The 18,185-nt window shown below is 36.9% G+C and overlaps 1 protein-coding gene across 1 annotated transcript; it reads right to left on the bottom strand.

Annotated features, from left to right (window-relative positions):
- Positions 1-10,523: 10,523 nt before the first annotated feature.
- Positions 10,524-12,036, bottom strand: LOC132142527 (BTB/POZ domain-containing protein KCTD12-like). The gene has a single exon (XM_059552462.1). It carries the CDS (start codon positions 12,002-12,004, stop codon positions 11,192-11,194), a length of 813 nt encoding a protein of 270 aa, XP_059408445.1. The 5' UTR covers positions 12,005-12,036; the 3' UTR covers positions 10,524-11,191.
- Positions 12,037-18,185: the final 6,149 nt, after the last annotated feature.

Raw genomic sequence — 18,185 nt, 5'->3', positions numbered from 1 at the left:
TCAGGTAGCGATTTGAACAAGGGGGGGTGATAATTTGGCAGGGGGTAAAAATTGGGCACAACCATAGACAGTAAAAGAAATGGACACAGCGACCCCATTGGAACTCAATTGAGACAAATGAAGCCCATTTTTAGCGATTTTTAGCACTTCCGTTTCTAACGTGCAGACTCAAACTAAGCTTGATGTCAGCAACCTGTCTGACAGATGTAAATCTTCTAGTAGCTGTGCGTGCAAACTGCCATCGTTAATCTTGCAGAGACGGCGAGCTTGAGTGGGGAGTTCTTTGGCGTGAGTGAGCAGGAGTAAGTATTCTGATTAATTTTTTTGTATAGTATTTTAAAATGTAATGCCAGGGCTTGTATCTATGGGCTTCTCTCTTGACATCTCCCCGATTGCCTGCGAGCTTCTCCTCCTGTCTGTACGGTAATTTATCTACTGTGCGCCAGAGAGTCGAGTGGTTATGACGCAATCGTTAGCCTATTTTTACAAAAACTGTTTCTACGGGCCATAATGTAACATAGAAGGTAATGGAGCCCTTTATACATTGTCATGTATCTTTACAAATAAATAATGGACAAATAGAGTCTTTAAACGCCTCAGATGTAAAGTTATTCGCTGTCAAAGTGACGCCAAAATGAATGGGAGTCAATGGGATGCTAACGCAAGTGAAGTTCTGCTACAAGATGGCGGCACGCGGCCAACTTCAACTTCCGGTCGACTTCCTTCCCACCTGGGCACAACACCGGTACTTCCAGTTCGAGAACGCCATTATCGCTGATTATCGCGTGCAGTGAGACAGCGTGAGCAGGGCACTGCCCACCCAGCCAATCATCATCGGATTTGCAACGGTGTCAGCCAGCTGATGTGTAGCCACTAGCCAAAGCATGACACCTCACGCTTTATTCAACCAAACTGTAGTAAAGCAACACTTTACATTACATATTCAATCAAAGACAGTACAAACAGGTGATCAAAAGGTTTGCAGAATCTGCAGAGCAGTGATTTGTATTGTATGACACTGATGGTTGTGACCTAGAACACCTTTAATGAAAGACAAGGTGCAATTAACATATCGGCACTTTTATGACCCAGGGACTGACTTTTATTAAAACAAATTTCAACCTCAGGTTGTATTAAACTGACATGAATTTCATGGATTTTTTATTTATTTATTTTAAAAAAAATGTTATACCTTCGTCACCTCTGCATTATTTCCATCATAACTAAAAAATTCTACAACTAAAAGTTTTATCAGTGTACTTTGTTAGCTAGGAGACACATGTGTCACTGTAAAGCTAAATAATAAAATAATATTGAGAAATTCAAAGTAAATATCACTTTTTTTTATTTTTTATTGCATCATTATTGCAATTTTTATTGCATCATTTCCAGTCAAAATCTAAGTTTGTAACTGTAAATAATGCAAATGTTATTAAATGTTATGTGTTAGGAAACACAAAACACTAGCAATGATATTAGCTTTAGTGAGAAAAAGAAGTCAGACAAAATATAATTTTCAAACAATAAACTTACAAAAAAAAAAGAAAAACACTCATAAAAACACTACCATTCAAAGGTTAAAATAAAATAAATAAATAAATAAATAAACATATATAATATATAAAGTTTCTGTTTGAATATATTTTTAAATGTAACATATTCCAATTATCAAAAGGACAGCATTTATATGAAACAGAAGTCTTTCCAGACACTTTTTTTTTTAATCAATTTAAAGCATCCTTGCTGAATAATAAAAAAAATAAATAAATAAATAAATGGTACCCTGGATGGTACATTTATAAAAAAAAATAAAAAAACACATTGTGTCATGTGTTAACATTAGTTAAATACATTAGTTAACATAAGCTAATAATGATAAACAGCCTCTTTTTTAAAAGCATCTATAAATCATGATTTACTTCAGCATTTACATATACATTATTAAAATGTTTTTGGACATAAGAATGTGAGGGAGTGACACAGAACATACTGAGACGGCTCCAGTACATGGCCTGATCTTAGTGTGTTGTGGTGTTTCAGTGGTTAATTGGGGGGTTTGGTGGACTCTTTTACAAATACATTATTAAAATGTATTTGTATTATTATTTTTTAAGATTTCCAATTTTTTCATTGCTCATTGTTAGCAATTTTATTTAATGTGAATTAACATATTTCCCAATGCTACCTTTTAGTCATATTTTCTTTTTATATGGTCACCACTGATTGCTAGACTAACCACTGACTCTCTATAGGCAAAGGAGTCTTCCCATAAGAATGTGAGGGAGTGACACAGAACATACTGAGATGGCCCCCAGTAGATGGCCTGATCTTAGTGTGTTGTAGTGTTTCAGTGGTTAATTGTGGGGTCTGGTGGACTCTTTTGACTTGGGGTCAGTGACCAGCCAACCGCAGTCTTGGGCAGTTGTCATGGAAACAATAGTCCAAGAAGGCAGACAGCTGAGAGGAGTCTGGAAAGGTATGTAGATGACTCACCTCACTGTTTGTGTGCGTGTGTGTGGGAGTATTCTTCTGAGATTTTCAATTGACTTCTCCACTGAAGGTTTGGCCGTGTTTTCCTTTGTTTTGTTAAAAAGCCTGTGGAGATTCTGATATCACTATGCGGAGGACATGTACAAATAAGATTATGCATCAAATATCCACAAAGTTAGATTTTCATTTGGCCTGTTCTTTGTCTATCCCTTGAAACACGTCATTAAAAAGTTCACAGGAGACAAAAAAGGGTAAAAAAAATATATAATGAGGACTTTTTTTCATAAACACAATTAGAGAAATTTGCTTGGGCCAGTGCATTTCAATGCAATTTGCAGATATAAATAGCCAGACTCTTTTTCATTAGTGTGTCAATGCTGATGAAATCTAATGTAATTCTCTCTTGTGTCTGCCTATTGCATTATAATGTTTGTTCCTGGTGTCTCCGGAACAAAGTGAGACCTCAGATGATGGTCAGCTAAACTAGCTGTTGTTATTTTGCTCAGCCAGGCACATTTGGACACTTACCACCCTCATTCATACAGAATTTTTTATTTATTTTTATTTCCAACAGCAATTCACTGTCTTACTATATTCTCATCTGGCTCTATATGGGGACTTTCCAGTCAAACCCAGTACCTCTGAAGGCTTACAAGAACATTTTTTTTTAATCTGCATAATGAAAAATGAAGACTGGCACTTGGCAAGCATTTGTTTGTGTTGGGATTTTCTGTAACAAGGCCAGACTCTCTCTTTCTCATTATCTTGTTGCTTTCCCTGTCCTTGCTTAGTATGAATGAATGTGTGTATGTGTACAACAGAAAATGTAATACAGACATATTATATCCAAAAGTGTTAGATTAGAAACATGCATCTGGAAAGACAGCATTTGTCTGTTATTGTTGAACTGGCCTCTTTTACAAAAACAGCAATACTGTAATAGTAATGCTATATTTTATGAAAGCTGTGCAGGTTTACATTGAGTACAATGGAATAACTACATAATATGTTGATTACATTATAATACTTGTATTCAGGGAAAGGCATTAGGATGGTTTAGATCCTACCTGTCAGACCATTACTGTTTTGTTTATTTAAACAGAATTATTTGGTTAATGCCAATAAATGATGGAGTGCAGCAAGGATCTGTTTTAGGCCCTTACCTCTTTCTACATGCATTTCCTTGGAAATATTAATAGAAAACATGGAATGCATTATCATTATTATGGTCATGATACTCCGCTATATATTTCATAAAGACATAAGAATGCGTTAAGAATTTGATATCCAGTAATTCAGATAAGACAAACATATTTCTTATTGGACCAAAAAAAAATAAAAAATCCTTCAATCTTAGAGGCATTGCTTATGGAACATGTTAACTAAAAGCTAGTTACTCAAGACCAAGTGAAACTCCTAAAATTTCAAAATTTTTGAATTCAAAAAGTTAAGTATGTGGTAAAAGATTTGATGACCAGAAATTAACCATAGTTATATCGGATCAAATGCACATGATTATTTTTCTTTAAATATTATGAATAGCAGCTATGCTAATTTTCTCTGAAGCTGCTGTGAATCAATACTGTATGTATTATGAAAAAAAGTGCTATACATATAAATGCGAATTGAACTGAACATTAATGATGACATTTATTTTTTTAATTTTACTCATATGGCTTTGGGTTGCTAATATTTTATTATGTCTATTATGCTCACCAAGGCTGCATTTATTTGTTCAGACATATAGTAAAATACAATAATATTGTAAGCAAAGCAGGTTTTTTAGCAGTCATTACCCCAGTGTCCAGTGTTGCATTATCCTCCAGAAATCAATCTAATTTGCTGAAAATGTATTAATATGTGAAAAAAAACATTAACCTTAATTAATAAATGCTGTTCTTAGTTTACCTATCAAAACTGAACCTTTCTGTAAAGTGTTACTGGAAAAAAACACATAAACTACAAACAGTTGTATAATAGTGGAAGATCAAAACTCATTCTTGTCTCTACCCTTAAAATCAAAGCATCCTGTGATGCCCATGCTTGCAGATGTTGGTCACTGAGCAGTTATAGTCCCCATAGTACTAATATACCTTTGCATGTGAAGGCAGTGACAGATGGGAAGACACAGCTGTTATTCACGAAGGCCAGAGGGTTAAACCCAGAATCTTCCAATCTCAGACCCAAACATGTCAGATCTCATATCCTTATGCTTATTTGGATCATTCTGTCGTAGCACTGCAGCATTCCTGATAATGGAAATGTTTATTTCTCAAGGCGAATGATCTTTTTAAAGACTTTTTATTTTAGATGAAAGCTTAGATTTAAAAGTTCAACTTTAGCTCATAGTATCTTTTGCAATAATATTCTGAGAACATTTAGTTGTATTCAAGGTCGAAGCAGTGTGGATGTATCTCTGTAGGGACTGCATTCATTTTAAGCCCTGAGCTCCAGGAATATATAATAGTGGCCTTTGTTAACAGACGGCGATCATATCATGATTTTAAAAGTCGGAGTGTGTGGTGTCTGATTATCTTCTGTGAAATATAATTTCCACAAACAAGCAGCCCTTCTCACAGATAAGCACTAGCGTGAGTAGAACTGATATAAGCAGCATGGCACGTTAATTAACATTGATATGAATAGTTCCTGTGATTATGCAGCTGATCATCATTTTCATCCTAAAATTTGGTGCGTCACGAATCGCCATGGAGACTGCTGTCAGCACAGCCTCTGTAAGAACATCCATCTCTTATGATCAGAATTGTTGAGCTAACCCTACAGTTGAAGAAATAAGAAAGGTCTTATCAGTGCCGGATATAAGCTACAGCTCTGAGCAGATGTGAGCATCTGCAGAATATCTTGTCTAGTAGTTCCCCCCCAGCTAACACTATCCAGACACAGGCACATTTGGCTTGCTTCACATGATGACTAACTGGCTTTGCGTGCACTCCTGCAACATCTCTTTTCTACCACTAGGGTTTATATGCGGCATACTTGGGAGAGTTCATAAACCTATTCTGGCACTGTGTTGTAGAAGAACTTCTGTTGAAGCTATATTCCTGTCCAAAACAATGCATGATTTATGACTTTTAATGGTCAGATATTAGCCTGAGGTTTCAGCAGATGCTAGGCCTGCACTAGGGCACTTGTTTGCCTTTAGTGTGAAAAAGACTTAAGGGGAAACAATTAACTTTAACATAATCATAAACACACTGGTTTGTTACATGGATAGTTTTGCTGTTTCCTGCACTTATTCTTTGTTAAATGGAAGCTAATGAAACAGAAGTCGAGCACATTCTCAGAAATAGCTCATTTCCATTTTGAAAAATAAGATGGATGTAAGTCTTTGCAGGCAAGATGTTTTTGTTCATATTTGGGTTAATGAAGTTTATTTAGTTATTATAATAAATAGGTTATTAAAGTGAAAAAGTGAACTGACGTGTGACCAAGTGGTGACCCATACTAGGAATTTGTGCTCACAATCCCAAAGTTCACAAAATTATTTAGCTGAAATGAATTAACTTTTAGCTCCTTTCATCTCTTGTATCTGTTTTTCGGGTGTATTGACATATGTGCAAAAAATGTTAAGGACAGAATATTAATTCTGACAATTGAGACGGTTATAGAAGTTATGGTGTGTTGTGAAAGTGTATTTCCTGTCCATAAGTTGATTATCATCATTACACACTTACTTTATCTGTCACCTCCCTAGCCAGCATGGTTATGTGCGCATGTGCATAAGCCTCAATTTTTATTTTTTTAGTTGTTTCATATGAACACTCATGAGTTCTGGGACAGTAGATTTCCTGGCCTTTTTACAGTCACCAGGGGTTCCTTTTTCTCCAAAAGAGCCTTGTGTCAGAGCCAGCGGGGGTGCAGGATGCTGGGAGGTGTGCACCTGAGCGCCTGCTTTTGTTCCCCGCCGCTGATTGATGCCGGCGGCCTTTACCATGCTCAGAAAGAGCAGCGTGAGGCTAACCGGACCTCCACGGTGCAGAAGACACAGTGAGAGGGAAAGCAACAGCGACATTTACAGAGGACACTAGCACAAGCTAAAAATTCCCATTTAGTGACCGATTCAACAGCTGAGTCCTGATAAAATTCCAATATTAACTACTATATTCACACATCTAGTCTATGATGAGTGTAAAAGGGCAGTTTGTATCCATCGAAGCTGATACTCTCTGCCCTGATGGCAGAACACAAGTACAAATCTTAAGTCATCTAACCTAACTGTATGTGAAGGAAAATATTCAATCTGCTTTTTATTAAACCCACAAGGCTGTATGGAGGAGCTTTATCTTGAATTGATTTTCTTCGATGCATAAGTGATTGTTATGTTAAAATACAATACTGACCTGTTCCTGCTGAACATGCTGATATGTATTAATCGAATCCACCTCATTTTAACAGTCTGCAATGAAAACTCATGAATCATGCCCGTGGTTTTACACAGAGCCTTTTTCTATTGCCTATATTCTCCACGATCTTTGTGTAATAACATAACCTGGCCCACTTTCAAAGAAAATCTGCTTTGTGAAAAGATGTCTAATCAAATATGGCCAAAGGCAATTATTAGTTAGAGGTAAAAACAAACCTCTAAATCCTTCTCCTTAGACTGGTGGATTTAGTGGACTTTGATTTGTAGTATACTTTATCTTAAATGAAATATTCTCTGATGTACAGACCCTGGGCTATGTTCTGCTCCAGAAGCTTTGGGATGTCCCCCACACTGGCACCAGCAAAGGACTCCCTATTTTCCAAGCCTCCTTGTGACCACTATGCTACTGTTTACATGCTGCCAACATAATGTGCAGGTTTGTTGCACAGCCCAAAAAAATACCTTCCTTATTTGAAGATGATATGATCAGGCTCATATTTGCACTCTAGATATGAACACAATGCAAGTATAGAAAAATCTCATTTGAATAATGACAACATCCTCTTCAACATAGGCATTTACAGGTGCAGGTGGCTCCTGCAGTCATAAAGCGACTTTGTAAACACACTAAAAGTGGTTGTCATGGTGATGACGGGAAGTCTTCGCCATCCTTCTGATTCTTTTCTGTGAGTCAGATGGAGTTCGCCGTTAAAATTGCCCTCATTAAGCGTGGCAATTTTCTAAACATATTCAAAGCCTTTTAACTGACAACACTAGGATTCCTGATTTAGCCACTCACCCGTGTTGGTTATTAGAAAAACAGAATGAAGGTACGAACTGGAGAATTCAGCAGGACATTCGATTATATTGATCTTGGCTTGTCGCTATGGAGTTTGTTTACATAGAGGCAAACGCTCTCTGTGGTTTATGACAGAGGCTCCTGGGGAGATATGTCTGAATGCTGGAAAGTCCTCTCGACCATTCATAACTGTGCACTCAGGTCCTTCTCTAAATAAACAGTACGTGCAAATATAATATACGGGGACATATATATTTGTCTTGGTCAATAGCAGGATAAAAGGCAATAAAATGTAAGCATCCTCTCCACATTTGCTGCAGCACAGCATGGCATTTGTCTTCCAGGTTTTCCAAATCTGTGCAAGACCATTAATGTGTGCTGTCATTCATTTAAATGTCTAAATGATCTATTCATGTTATATGAATCTTCCCACATAACAATGTTATATTCTAACAACAATTTCTTCCCCCAGTTCGTTATGAAAATATTTTCTCATAACACAGTGTAAGTGTTCCCTCTGCAGCAACGGGACTGGAACAAAACACAATCTAACAGCTGTAAAAAAAAAAAAAAAAAACCTTAATGCAAAGAGAGGTCAGTAAAGCACTTGGATTTAATGAAATAATGAATGAACTAAACTTAAGGTATGTTTACACAGCAACATTCTAAAAACAGAAACTTTTTCCTTTGCGGTTTTGAAAAGCTCCAAGTATACAGACGGCATCATCAAAATGATTCCTGTTTACACGGATCTGTGAATATTACTGAAACATGGTATTATGCATACCAGACGATGTCACTTTGTAAAAAACACTACCTATAGACTGAACACATAATATGCATGCGCATGACATGAAACCTGTATTCAAAAGTCTGTCTAAACATCAGACAGGATTTTTTCCAAAAACGACTTCATAATCCATCTTTAGTGTTTAATTTTGGCTGACTGAAAGAATAAATGAATGCATATGTCTAAAGGAAATCAAAAGTACAAACAGATTGTCTTCCAGCTAAGGAATGTAATGACCAGGACCATCTGCTGTCTCCTCCATAGTGTATGTCTCCGGTCTGGCAGAGTATTCCACTGAATTATTACAAGCCGTAAGAAAGACCCACAGATACTGTTATTTAAAACACTGGAAATGAGTTTTAAAATATATCATTTATCTTTTCTTTGTCTTCTGACAAGGGAAGGTGTACTTTAGTGTAACATGCATGTGGAAAACACCTTTTGCATATAACTGGAAACTTTTGTTATAACTGAAAGGCACAGTGTAATGCTTTTCCGGGATTCCTAATCTATTATGCACATGCTTGTATTTCCAGAGTGTAATGAAAAACTTCAGCATGGTAATCTTTTCTTGACCACATAAATCTAGACTTACCAAATATATTGCAACTCTGGCCTTTAGTGTGACCATGATAGCAAAGCCGGCTGTTTTTACTTTTGTGTTTATAAGTATGGTAAGATCTATTTTCTAACAAGTTAAAGCAGAGGGAAGGATTTGTGTGTGTTTTGAGGAACAGATGTAATGCCATGAGGGTTTGTCACTTGTGTGGGTGGAATGCAAAAAGAAGGAACCACAAGTTAAATGTGACAAAGGTATATCTGCTCTAAAGCTGTATGTAACAACATTGAAATTCTTTAGTCATTGCTACTGTAGAGCATTAACTACACTGTCATTCGTGACAGGTAACGTTTTGAAAGACAATGTGGTAATGTTGCAGTATGAACAGTTGTGTTGATTGCAAAGTGCTTCGTACACATTGTTTTTAATCTTACTGATCTACTCAGTAGGTTAATAATGTGAAACAATGGATTAAAAGGCTTATTTTTTTAATTACTTCAGAATAATATAACAACTCTCACAAAGAAATTCACATTCAAAATTAACACTGAAATCAATGTACTACATTTTGTTTGTATATACCGCTTTACCAGCTAACAAAACAATGTTCCAAGAACGTTTTGCTACTGCATCAATTCCATTAAGTTACAAAAATGTTGTTTCTGAATGTTCTCTGAATGTTCAAAACAAGTTTTTAAAATATTTTACAATCTTGGCTATGCAAATGTTAAAACATAGAGGGAAGATTATTTTTTTTCATTTTACAAACATTGTGAACATCTGGATTTTTCCTGAATGTTAAAAAAAACAAGCAGTACGTATTAACGAAAAAAAAAAAAAAAAAAAAAAATTTGAGAGGATTTTTTAAAACCGGATATTATCTGCTTTCTCTCTTCCTCTTGATACAACTTCCTCTAGAGAGAGAATTTGTCCCTGTCTCTGTGATACTGACACTCTCCAGGTGGCCCAGCATTGTCAATCATTTACTGGCCATAACACCTCACAGTTATAAATAAAAGAATGTTTATGTGTACTATGATTTTCAAACCACTGATATATGCATATTTTGGTTGTATCTATGTAACGATGAAGAGGAAGTGTCTAATGCCCTTTAGATGGTGTGTGTGTGTGTGTGTGTGTATGTGTAATCACAGGACTGCTGGCAGACACAGGCCTAGTTCCTGTTCTCTGTCTCCTTGTAGTCCATCTGTTTCCTCAGGCCCGACAGCGTTTCTTCTCCACTCACATTCACATCTCCTTTTGCTTCTGAGCCTCCGCCCACAAACCCAAATCTTGTACCATCAACAAAGGGGTTCAGTTTGTACACACCACAGTTTCTGTGCTTTATATTTAACATTGTTATTTCACACGATCTGTGACAGGATATCAACTGTGATCTAGGTTTGCAGTAGCCATAGTCATATGCATAGCTTGTTTGGCATGCAAATTTCATGTGCAACATTTAGTTAGAAATCTGTAGTATTCAGAGTCTCCATCCAAATTTGTCTTTCATGATAAGTTTATTGTGTGTGAAGCTGACAGACATCTTGGCTAAGAATAATAAAAAAGATACATAGTAGTGCAAATACAAAAAACACAAATTTAATGTGACTGTTCAGTGAAAATCAGAGGGAAGGGAAGTATATGTTTACTCATTGTGGAACAGGTTGCTATTTTACTACTGGGATGACATTTTATTTTACTGTTGTGATATAGCTTATTGATGTACTGTACTCTCAGTAAAAGAAGAAGAAGAAGAAGAAAGTAAATAAATAATAATAAAAAAACTTAATCTCATATGAGGAAACTTTTAAATGCAGGAATTTAATGAACTTTTAATATCACAAAATGTAAAGAACGTAAGTGTTATAAAGTTTGACTTAAAAAGGTCGTATCATTGAGAGTGTGCTTCCTACAGTCAAAACCTACTGTGTTGAAATACTGAAAACTGCTATCAGTGGTTGTTTGAATTTTGGGAACAGACTTTGAAGATCAGATATTATTTAATTATTACTCTCTCTCTCACAAACACACACACAATATGCACAAAACGTCTGCCCAGCGATTTTGGAGGAAAAAAAACGACACATTCTTGGTGCGCAACAAAAGGAAAGATGAGTGTCCAAAAAAAAAAGTGTTAGATAAAACGTTTCCAAAAGTGAGTCCACTTCAGTCTCTGCAAAAAACGTACTCGGTGTAACTCGTCCAGATTTTGTCCTCGTTGGGGTCGTTACTCGCGTACGCGCAGGTGCCCGTGGAACTACACGCGACCATGTGGAAGCCCACCTCCGCCAGCCTGTCAAAGGCTTGCTCCAGGAAATTATACTTGAGGTAATACCGAGAAGTGTATCTCTCCGGGAGTCTGTCGGGGTCTCTGCTCTCGTTCAGCGTCTCCCCGAAAACTTCTTTGGCGAGCGATGTTTTTCCGCACACGGTGATTCTCGCCACCCGTCGAAATTTGGCGTCTTGTTGGATGTCTCGTCCTATGGTATAGGAGCCCCTGTACCCGATGGTTATGTAGCCTGACTTCCTCGCGTCCAGGGACGGAGAGCGAGGGCCGGTGCTGGAGATACTCATGCCGGCGAGCGCAGCCTCCTCCGGGTCGCTCTGGCACACCTCCTCGCTGATGGAGTTCTCCTTACTGGCCGCCGGTCTCAGGCGCTTTGCCAGCTCTTGAAGTTGGAAATATTCTGCCTCTTTAAGAAGGCTCGCCTTCTCTTTGAAGTAGTCGGGCAAAACCAGAGTCTGGTCCCGCAAGTAATCCAAAATATATCTGAACAGAAAGCCGTCCCTGTCCAAAAAGTAGCGGCCTTTGCAGTCGGTGGTAAGTTCCGCGGGTTTTTTCTGACTGAACATGGTCCAAAGTAAAGTATTGGGCACGGAGAGTAAAGTTGAGTGGCGAGTAACGTAAACTTGCCCCCCGACATTGAGCTCAATAATTTCGGGGAATCGCTGGGAAGCGTCCGCGCGACTCTTGTCCATCTCTGCACAGCTGCGCGAGACCTCCGGTGCAATCACGGGACTAAGGAAGAGAGGAATATTTCAGCTTTGTTTATGTAGGCTAAACACAGTTACGTAGGAGGAGGAATCTGACGGCTGTATTAACTCTTTACTACCACCCTTTTTGGGTGTGTTTTTTTGCACACGTTTTGTGCACGTTGCATTTGTGCGCAAAATTGATGTTTCTTGTGATCCAGTAGGCTTCAATTTGAGAATGTTCCAGAAATCAATACAATTTCCAACGGAAGCATTTTTAATGTTGATTCCACGATCGGAGTAACATCTCTGTTCTTTTGATTCCTGATAAAGTAAAAGCCTAGAGCAAAATCAGATTTTTTTTTTATTGTCCTTGTTACAGTGTAATTGTAGCCTTCAAAATGCACTTAATATATACATTTAATACACTTAGGTGTGTTAAAGGTGTTGCCATAACGTGAACACATTTGGAATTAGGAACTACTAGAAAAACAAGATGCACTTTCGTTAAAAATACACTTACTGAGCCAGTGAAACTGTCCTATTTGTAGATCAAAATACGTGTTTGTTTTATACTATTTCATTTTATTTGCCCTGTGGATGTACGGTCAAATTCTGCAATGAGATATCCTTTGGAAGTTGTTTAGCCTATGCTAATATATATATATATATATATATATATATATATATATATATATATATATATATATATATATATATATATATATATATATATATATAAATAAATAAATAAATAAATAAATAAATATATATATAAATATATAAATATATAAATAAATAAATAAATATATATATATATATATATATATATATATATATATATATATATATGCATTGGTGACCTTTAACCTTTATCTACTACTAATCTGAATTGCAGAACTGCAATGTTGTTTATGCAAAACAGGCGCCTCCATGTCTATGACAGCAGATCTTCTAGCGACATCTAGTGGGTCAGGAGGAGAAGCAGGATGATGGATCGCTCTTACCTCTGTTTCCGAAATTGATGCTTCTTTGTTAAACATCTCGTTGGATTCTCGGTAGACATTATGTAATACTAGTTTTAATCTTAAAAAAATAAAAAATCATTAAGGAAGTTACAACTCTGAAATGCTTACAGTCATTAGACGTGTGACATGTATACGGAGCCCCTAAAGGGTCATTGAGGTGGGAAAAAAATCAGAGTGAGTAAAAAAATTTGGGGTGGGAGGAAAAAATATTTTTTTGATTTTTTTGCGTTCTCTCGCAAAACTTTTGCGTTCTCTCGCAAAACCTTTGCGTTCCCTTGCAAAGATATTTGCATTCCCTCGCAAAGATATTTGTGTTCTCTTGCAAAACTTTTGCATTCTCTCGCAAAAATATTTTCGTTCTCTCGCAAAACCAGTTGAGTTTGGACAAACACTTCCTGTTTACGCTTCCAGTGGTTCAGACCGCTCCGTACATTCATAATGGAGCAGTTCATTGAGTTTTATTTTGAACTTGGACTGAAGTATAAAAAAGGACTGTTTCGACGGAAACGTTACTCGACCTTAGTGAACCTTGTTGAATTCATCGGCCATCAGCTGCAGTATTCTGGGCAACTTCATGGGTATCGATGGATGTACACGAGATGCAGAGAGAAGGGTCTGCGTGTGAGAAAAGAAGATGTGCACTTGGTGCTGAAGGAATTGGATCCTGAAGGAGTTTCAATGAGGAGAGCTAGACCTCTCAGAAGGCGTAACTACTTTGCCAAGGGACCAAACTTTATTTGGCATTTGGACTTGTACGATAAATTAAAACCATATGGCCTTTGTATTAATGGCTGCGTTGATGGCTTTTCGCGTAAGATTATTTGGCTTAATGCATACACAACCAGTAGCGATCCAAAACTAATCGGTGGTTACTATATTGAAGCAGTGCAGCGTTTGGGAGGATGCCCTAGAGTTGTTAGGGGGGATCTTGGAACTGAAAATGGTCATGTAAGAGACTTTCAACGTTTTCTTAACATCGGTCACGAAGATGAAATCCTTGACAGCTATTTGGAAGGTCCAAGTACTGCCAACCAAAGGATCGAGTTCTGGTGGGGGTTTCTGTGCAAAGAGTGCATGGAATTCTGGATTTCCCTGTTTGCTGACCTCAGAGACAATGGATTCTTCGATGGAGGATTCTTGGACAAAAGTTTGATCCAGTTCTGCTGCATGGGACTCATCCAAGTGAGTTTATCTGAAATTATGTTTTGATGCTTCCCTGTGTGTGTGTGTGTGTGTGTGTGTATGTGAAAGAGAGGGAGAGAACGTAGAGGATGGGGATGGGATAGAAGATGGAGGAGGGGGTGAAGAGGAGGAAGAGAATGGAAATGTTGTCATTACCCCATTGTTACAAATGGTTTGTTTTGTGGGTGGGGCACAAAAGGAGACATTCAGAGCAGTATCCATCATCCTTTTGTTTTCACAAATGTCTGGATGTTTGAAACAATAAGACACTTAGAATTTAGTTTTGAGTACTCCACTTCTAAGTTTTGCCCAATTTTATTTTTCTTGTTTTACAGGATGAGCTGGATGACACTGCACAGATTTGGAATGCACGCACCATTAGGCCATCAAAGAACATCAGTAGCCCCTGTGGTCGGCCCAGTGTGATGTATGCACTGCCTGAGCTTTACCACACCAGAGACTTCCTCACCGCAGCCGACACTGAAAGTGTTCAATTGTGCAAGAACGAATGCACTTTCCGACGCCCCATACCATGTGATTCAGATGTAAATGAACTATGTAACGTTATAATCTCTGAGTCTCAGCTGAACATTCCAAGAGACCCGTATCAAGCTGTGAACTTATACATGCATTTAAGGGATGTAATCAGGGCATTACTCTAAGTAAGAAGGCAAGGTAATTTTTATCTGAAATGTTTAAATAATCGCTAGACAATACTGTTCCCAGGGGAAACCTGCAACATTGTTGGAAAGTTTTTTTTAAAGAATTACAATTTACCAGACTACAGTCTTGACACATAGAAGTCATTAAAAATGAAAACACTTTTGCAAAATTGTTTATTTTATTTTCAAAGTTCTTTATAACTGGAAAGAAATGCTATAGAGGAAATGTGCATTTCCAAATTTGAACCTGAATCAACATGTAAACTGTGTTAAAACATGAAATAAAAAAATACAGTTTCTGAAAACTTTATGAAAAACAAAATATAAGAATGAATTAACATAAGAATCATATAATAATTTTGCAATATTAATGGCTGAAGGATATATTTTAAAACAAAACAAACCTGACCGCATATTATGTGGTTACATTTTATGTAATTAAAAAAAAAAAAAAAAGTTTGGTTCAGTGCACTTTTCATACTAACAACAAAAGTAATGTTGCATACTATGAAGAATGTTTCAATACTTTGCAGATGCGAAAATATTTGAAAATATATTGAAATTTCCTTTGTGCAAACAAAACACAATACGAACAAACTTGACTACTTGCTGGAAAACTTTGAATAATAAAATTAATGTTATGACAGTTAAATGTAAATCAAAGTAATAATATAGGGGCTATTTAAATGAATAGTTATCCAAAAAAAAGCTGCTGTTTGTAGTGTGCTGTCCTTTTTGAAAAGGTACATAAAAATACCTTCATACAGATTGTTACCAACAAGTTTATAACTACAGACAATCAAGTTCCATAAGTGACTTGGATGACTTTTAACTATTCCTAAGCAGCATCAAATTCACAGGATGTCCATTTCAAAGTAATCACTAGAGAGAATGTTGTCAAACTCTGTGCGGAGGTCTGGGTAAGAACTGTAATTATAAGATAAATCAAGAGTAGCTCCACAGGTATGAGCTACTGATCTTCTGCTGAGGCCAGATTCTGCATTGAAGCTTACCTTGATTTAATCAACACATATAACAGAAGAACCAATGCAGAACCATAGAATTTTTTCCGCTTTGCTTTGGTCAGCACTTCTGATATAACGTTGCAGATGATTGAATACCATCTGTTCTTTCTGAGAGCAAATCACCTGTGTTGTTTGAAGTAGCTGTGCCACTTTTTTGCCAGTGGCCTTTTTGGTGTCATACAGAGACACTAGACTTTCCTGGTCTAGTACTTTCGGCAGTGCAAATGGCATGGCTCTGGAGAAACAATCCATTACATATTTGGGCTCTTGAAGAATTGCTTTGTGAGCTACTGTTTGGATAGCAACTTTCATGGTGTTTTTTTGAGGGATGCAATGGGAGCCCATTCTTGTGAAGAGGTCAAGCAAATCATCTTCATCACTTTCCTCCAGTAAGCCTTGGCAACGGCAGCTCGTTCAGTCAAAGAGAGGTAGTTGTGGAAAGATGACATCAGGAAATCTTAATTGACTGAGTCAATTCCATGCATACATGCTAAAATGAAAGCACTGGAAAGCCTTACTGGGAGTACACCAAGGTCAAGTAATCCTTTTACCCATATCCTTCCTACTGCCTCCCATTCAGCTTCAGAGAAGTCTGGTCTCAGTCTAGGAACCCGCTCATCTTCCCCTTCACACTGTTCAAGGAACTGATCACAGAATGCAGTGTAAACTTCTCTGGACACTCCAGCATCATCTACAGCGTTCTCATTTACAAATTCCATCCTCAGAGTAGATTGAATTATGCTGCTATCCATGAACACAGCCAAAAGATCTTCTACAACCTTAACTCTGTGTATTAAAGCATGCACAACTTTTGCATTCTCTGAGTTTCCATATGAAGTTATAAGAGAAAGATGGTTTCCTGTATGGGATGGCGAATTTTCTGGTGGTGAAGGCATTTCACTACCCATCAGTGGCGGCTGGTGAAAAATATGTTAGGTGGATCTGTCATATTCGGTTATTTTAAATAGCTTGGCCTTGGTAACCATGGGACACCAGGTCTTATAGCATTGTGGCTCCCAGGTTGTGGAATGCTTTTGCTCAAGACGTCTGTCAAGCATTCACCCTTTTCTCCTTCAAAACCTTTTTTTTTTGTCTGAATATTACTCTTTAGCTCAGAATCTTTAAATTTTACCTTATTATTAATGTTTATGTTACTTGCTTGAATCTTTAACCTAACTTTGTAACTGAACTCTGTATATTTATATCTGCCCTTGGTATGTCTATCTTTGATGTTGAGGTTTATTTAGTTCAATTCCTTAACCTAGGCCTATATTGTAAAGCGACTTTGTTGGAAAGGCTATAATATAAAAAAAAAAAAATCCTATTATAATTAATAACCACCCAGGATACCAGTGCTCTGTGAAAAGTAATTATTTAATGCCAATATTAAAAGGTTGAGGCATTTTTGCACAAAAACAAACATATTGCACAAACTTTCTATTTGCATTTGAAATGGAAAATTGGCGGCGCCCTAGCGCCCTCTATTGGCCAGCCGCCCCTGCTACCCATCTAGAAAAGGCAAGGTAAAAACATTTTATACAATTATTCTGAGATTTCTTTACAATGTGTATTCTTTTTCCTCTAGTCAATTTTTCAAAAATAGTTTTCCCACCCTTATATTGTTCTAAACAGGCTTTTCTTTAGTGTCACTGTAAAACTGCACTGTGCAATTAAGTAAAATCGAAAGCAACAACAATAATAATGTATAATATAATATATATATAATGTAGTTCTGATAAAATTGATTTAAGAAATAATTTACTGAAAAAAATATTTGACAAGCTCGCCATTTGTATTCCACAGAAGAAGAGAGTAATACAGCTTTGGAATAACATGAGCAACAGAATTTTCATTTAGAACTAACGTTATTCCTATAAAACTTGGTACTTCCTATATGGAACTTCAGTCTTGTGTAATGCGAGTGTGATCTTGTTCACAAATATCATAAATGCCTACTTATAGGTATTAGAAGCGGCTTGATTCTCTGATCACTTGATCTTCTCTGATCTTAATCTCTGATTAATTTAGGATTAATTCACCTCAGTGAAGAACTTTTTTAATTATAAATTCATGTTTCAAGTTTCAAAGGTTTGTTCTTATGTATTATGTATATGATCAAAACAGACTTTGTCCCTTCCTTAATCTTCTTTGTATACAAACAAAGCCAAGTCTAGCACAAAATTATTTTAAATTGACTGTGCAGGTAGGACTGATCATCTTTGATCTAAACTCTAAAAGACTTCCACATGCAAAACATATTTTGTCTCTCTTACCAGCAGTGCAGGATTGC

The sequence above is a fragment of the Carassius carassius genome, chromosome 6 (assembly GCF_963082965.1).
Source record: "Carassius carassius chromosome 6, fCarCar2.1, whole genome shotgun sequence".
Classification (NCBI taxonomy): domain Eukaryota; kingdom Metazoa; phylum Chordata; class Actinopteri; order Cypriniformes; family Cyprinidae; genus Carassius; species Carassius carassius.
The sequence above is the reverse complement of the archived record's forward strand: the minus strand, read 5'-3'. Positions and strand labels throughout refer to the sequence as shown.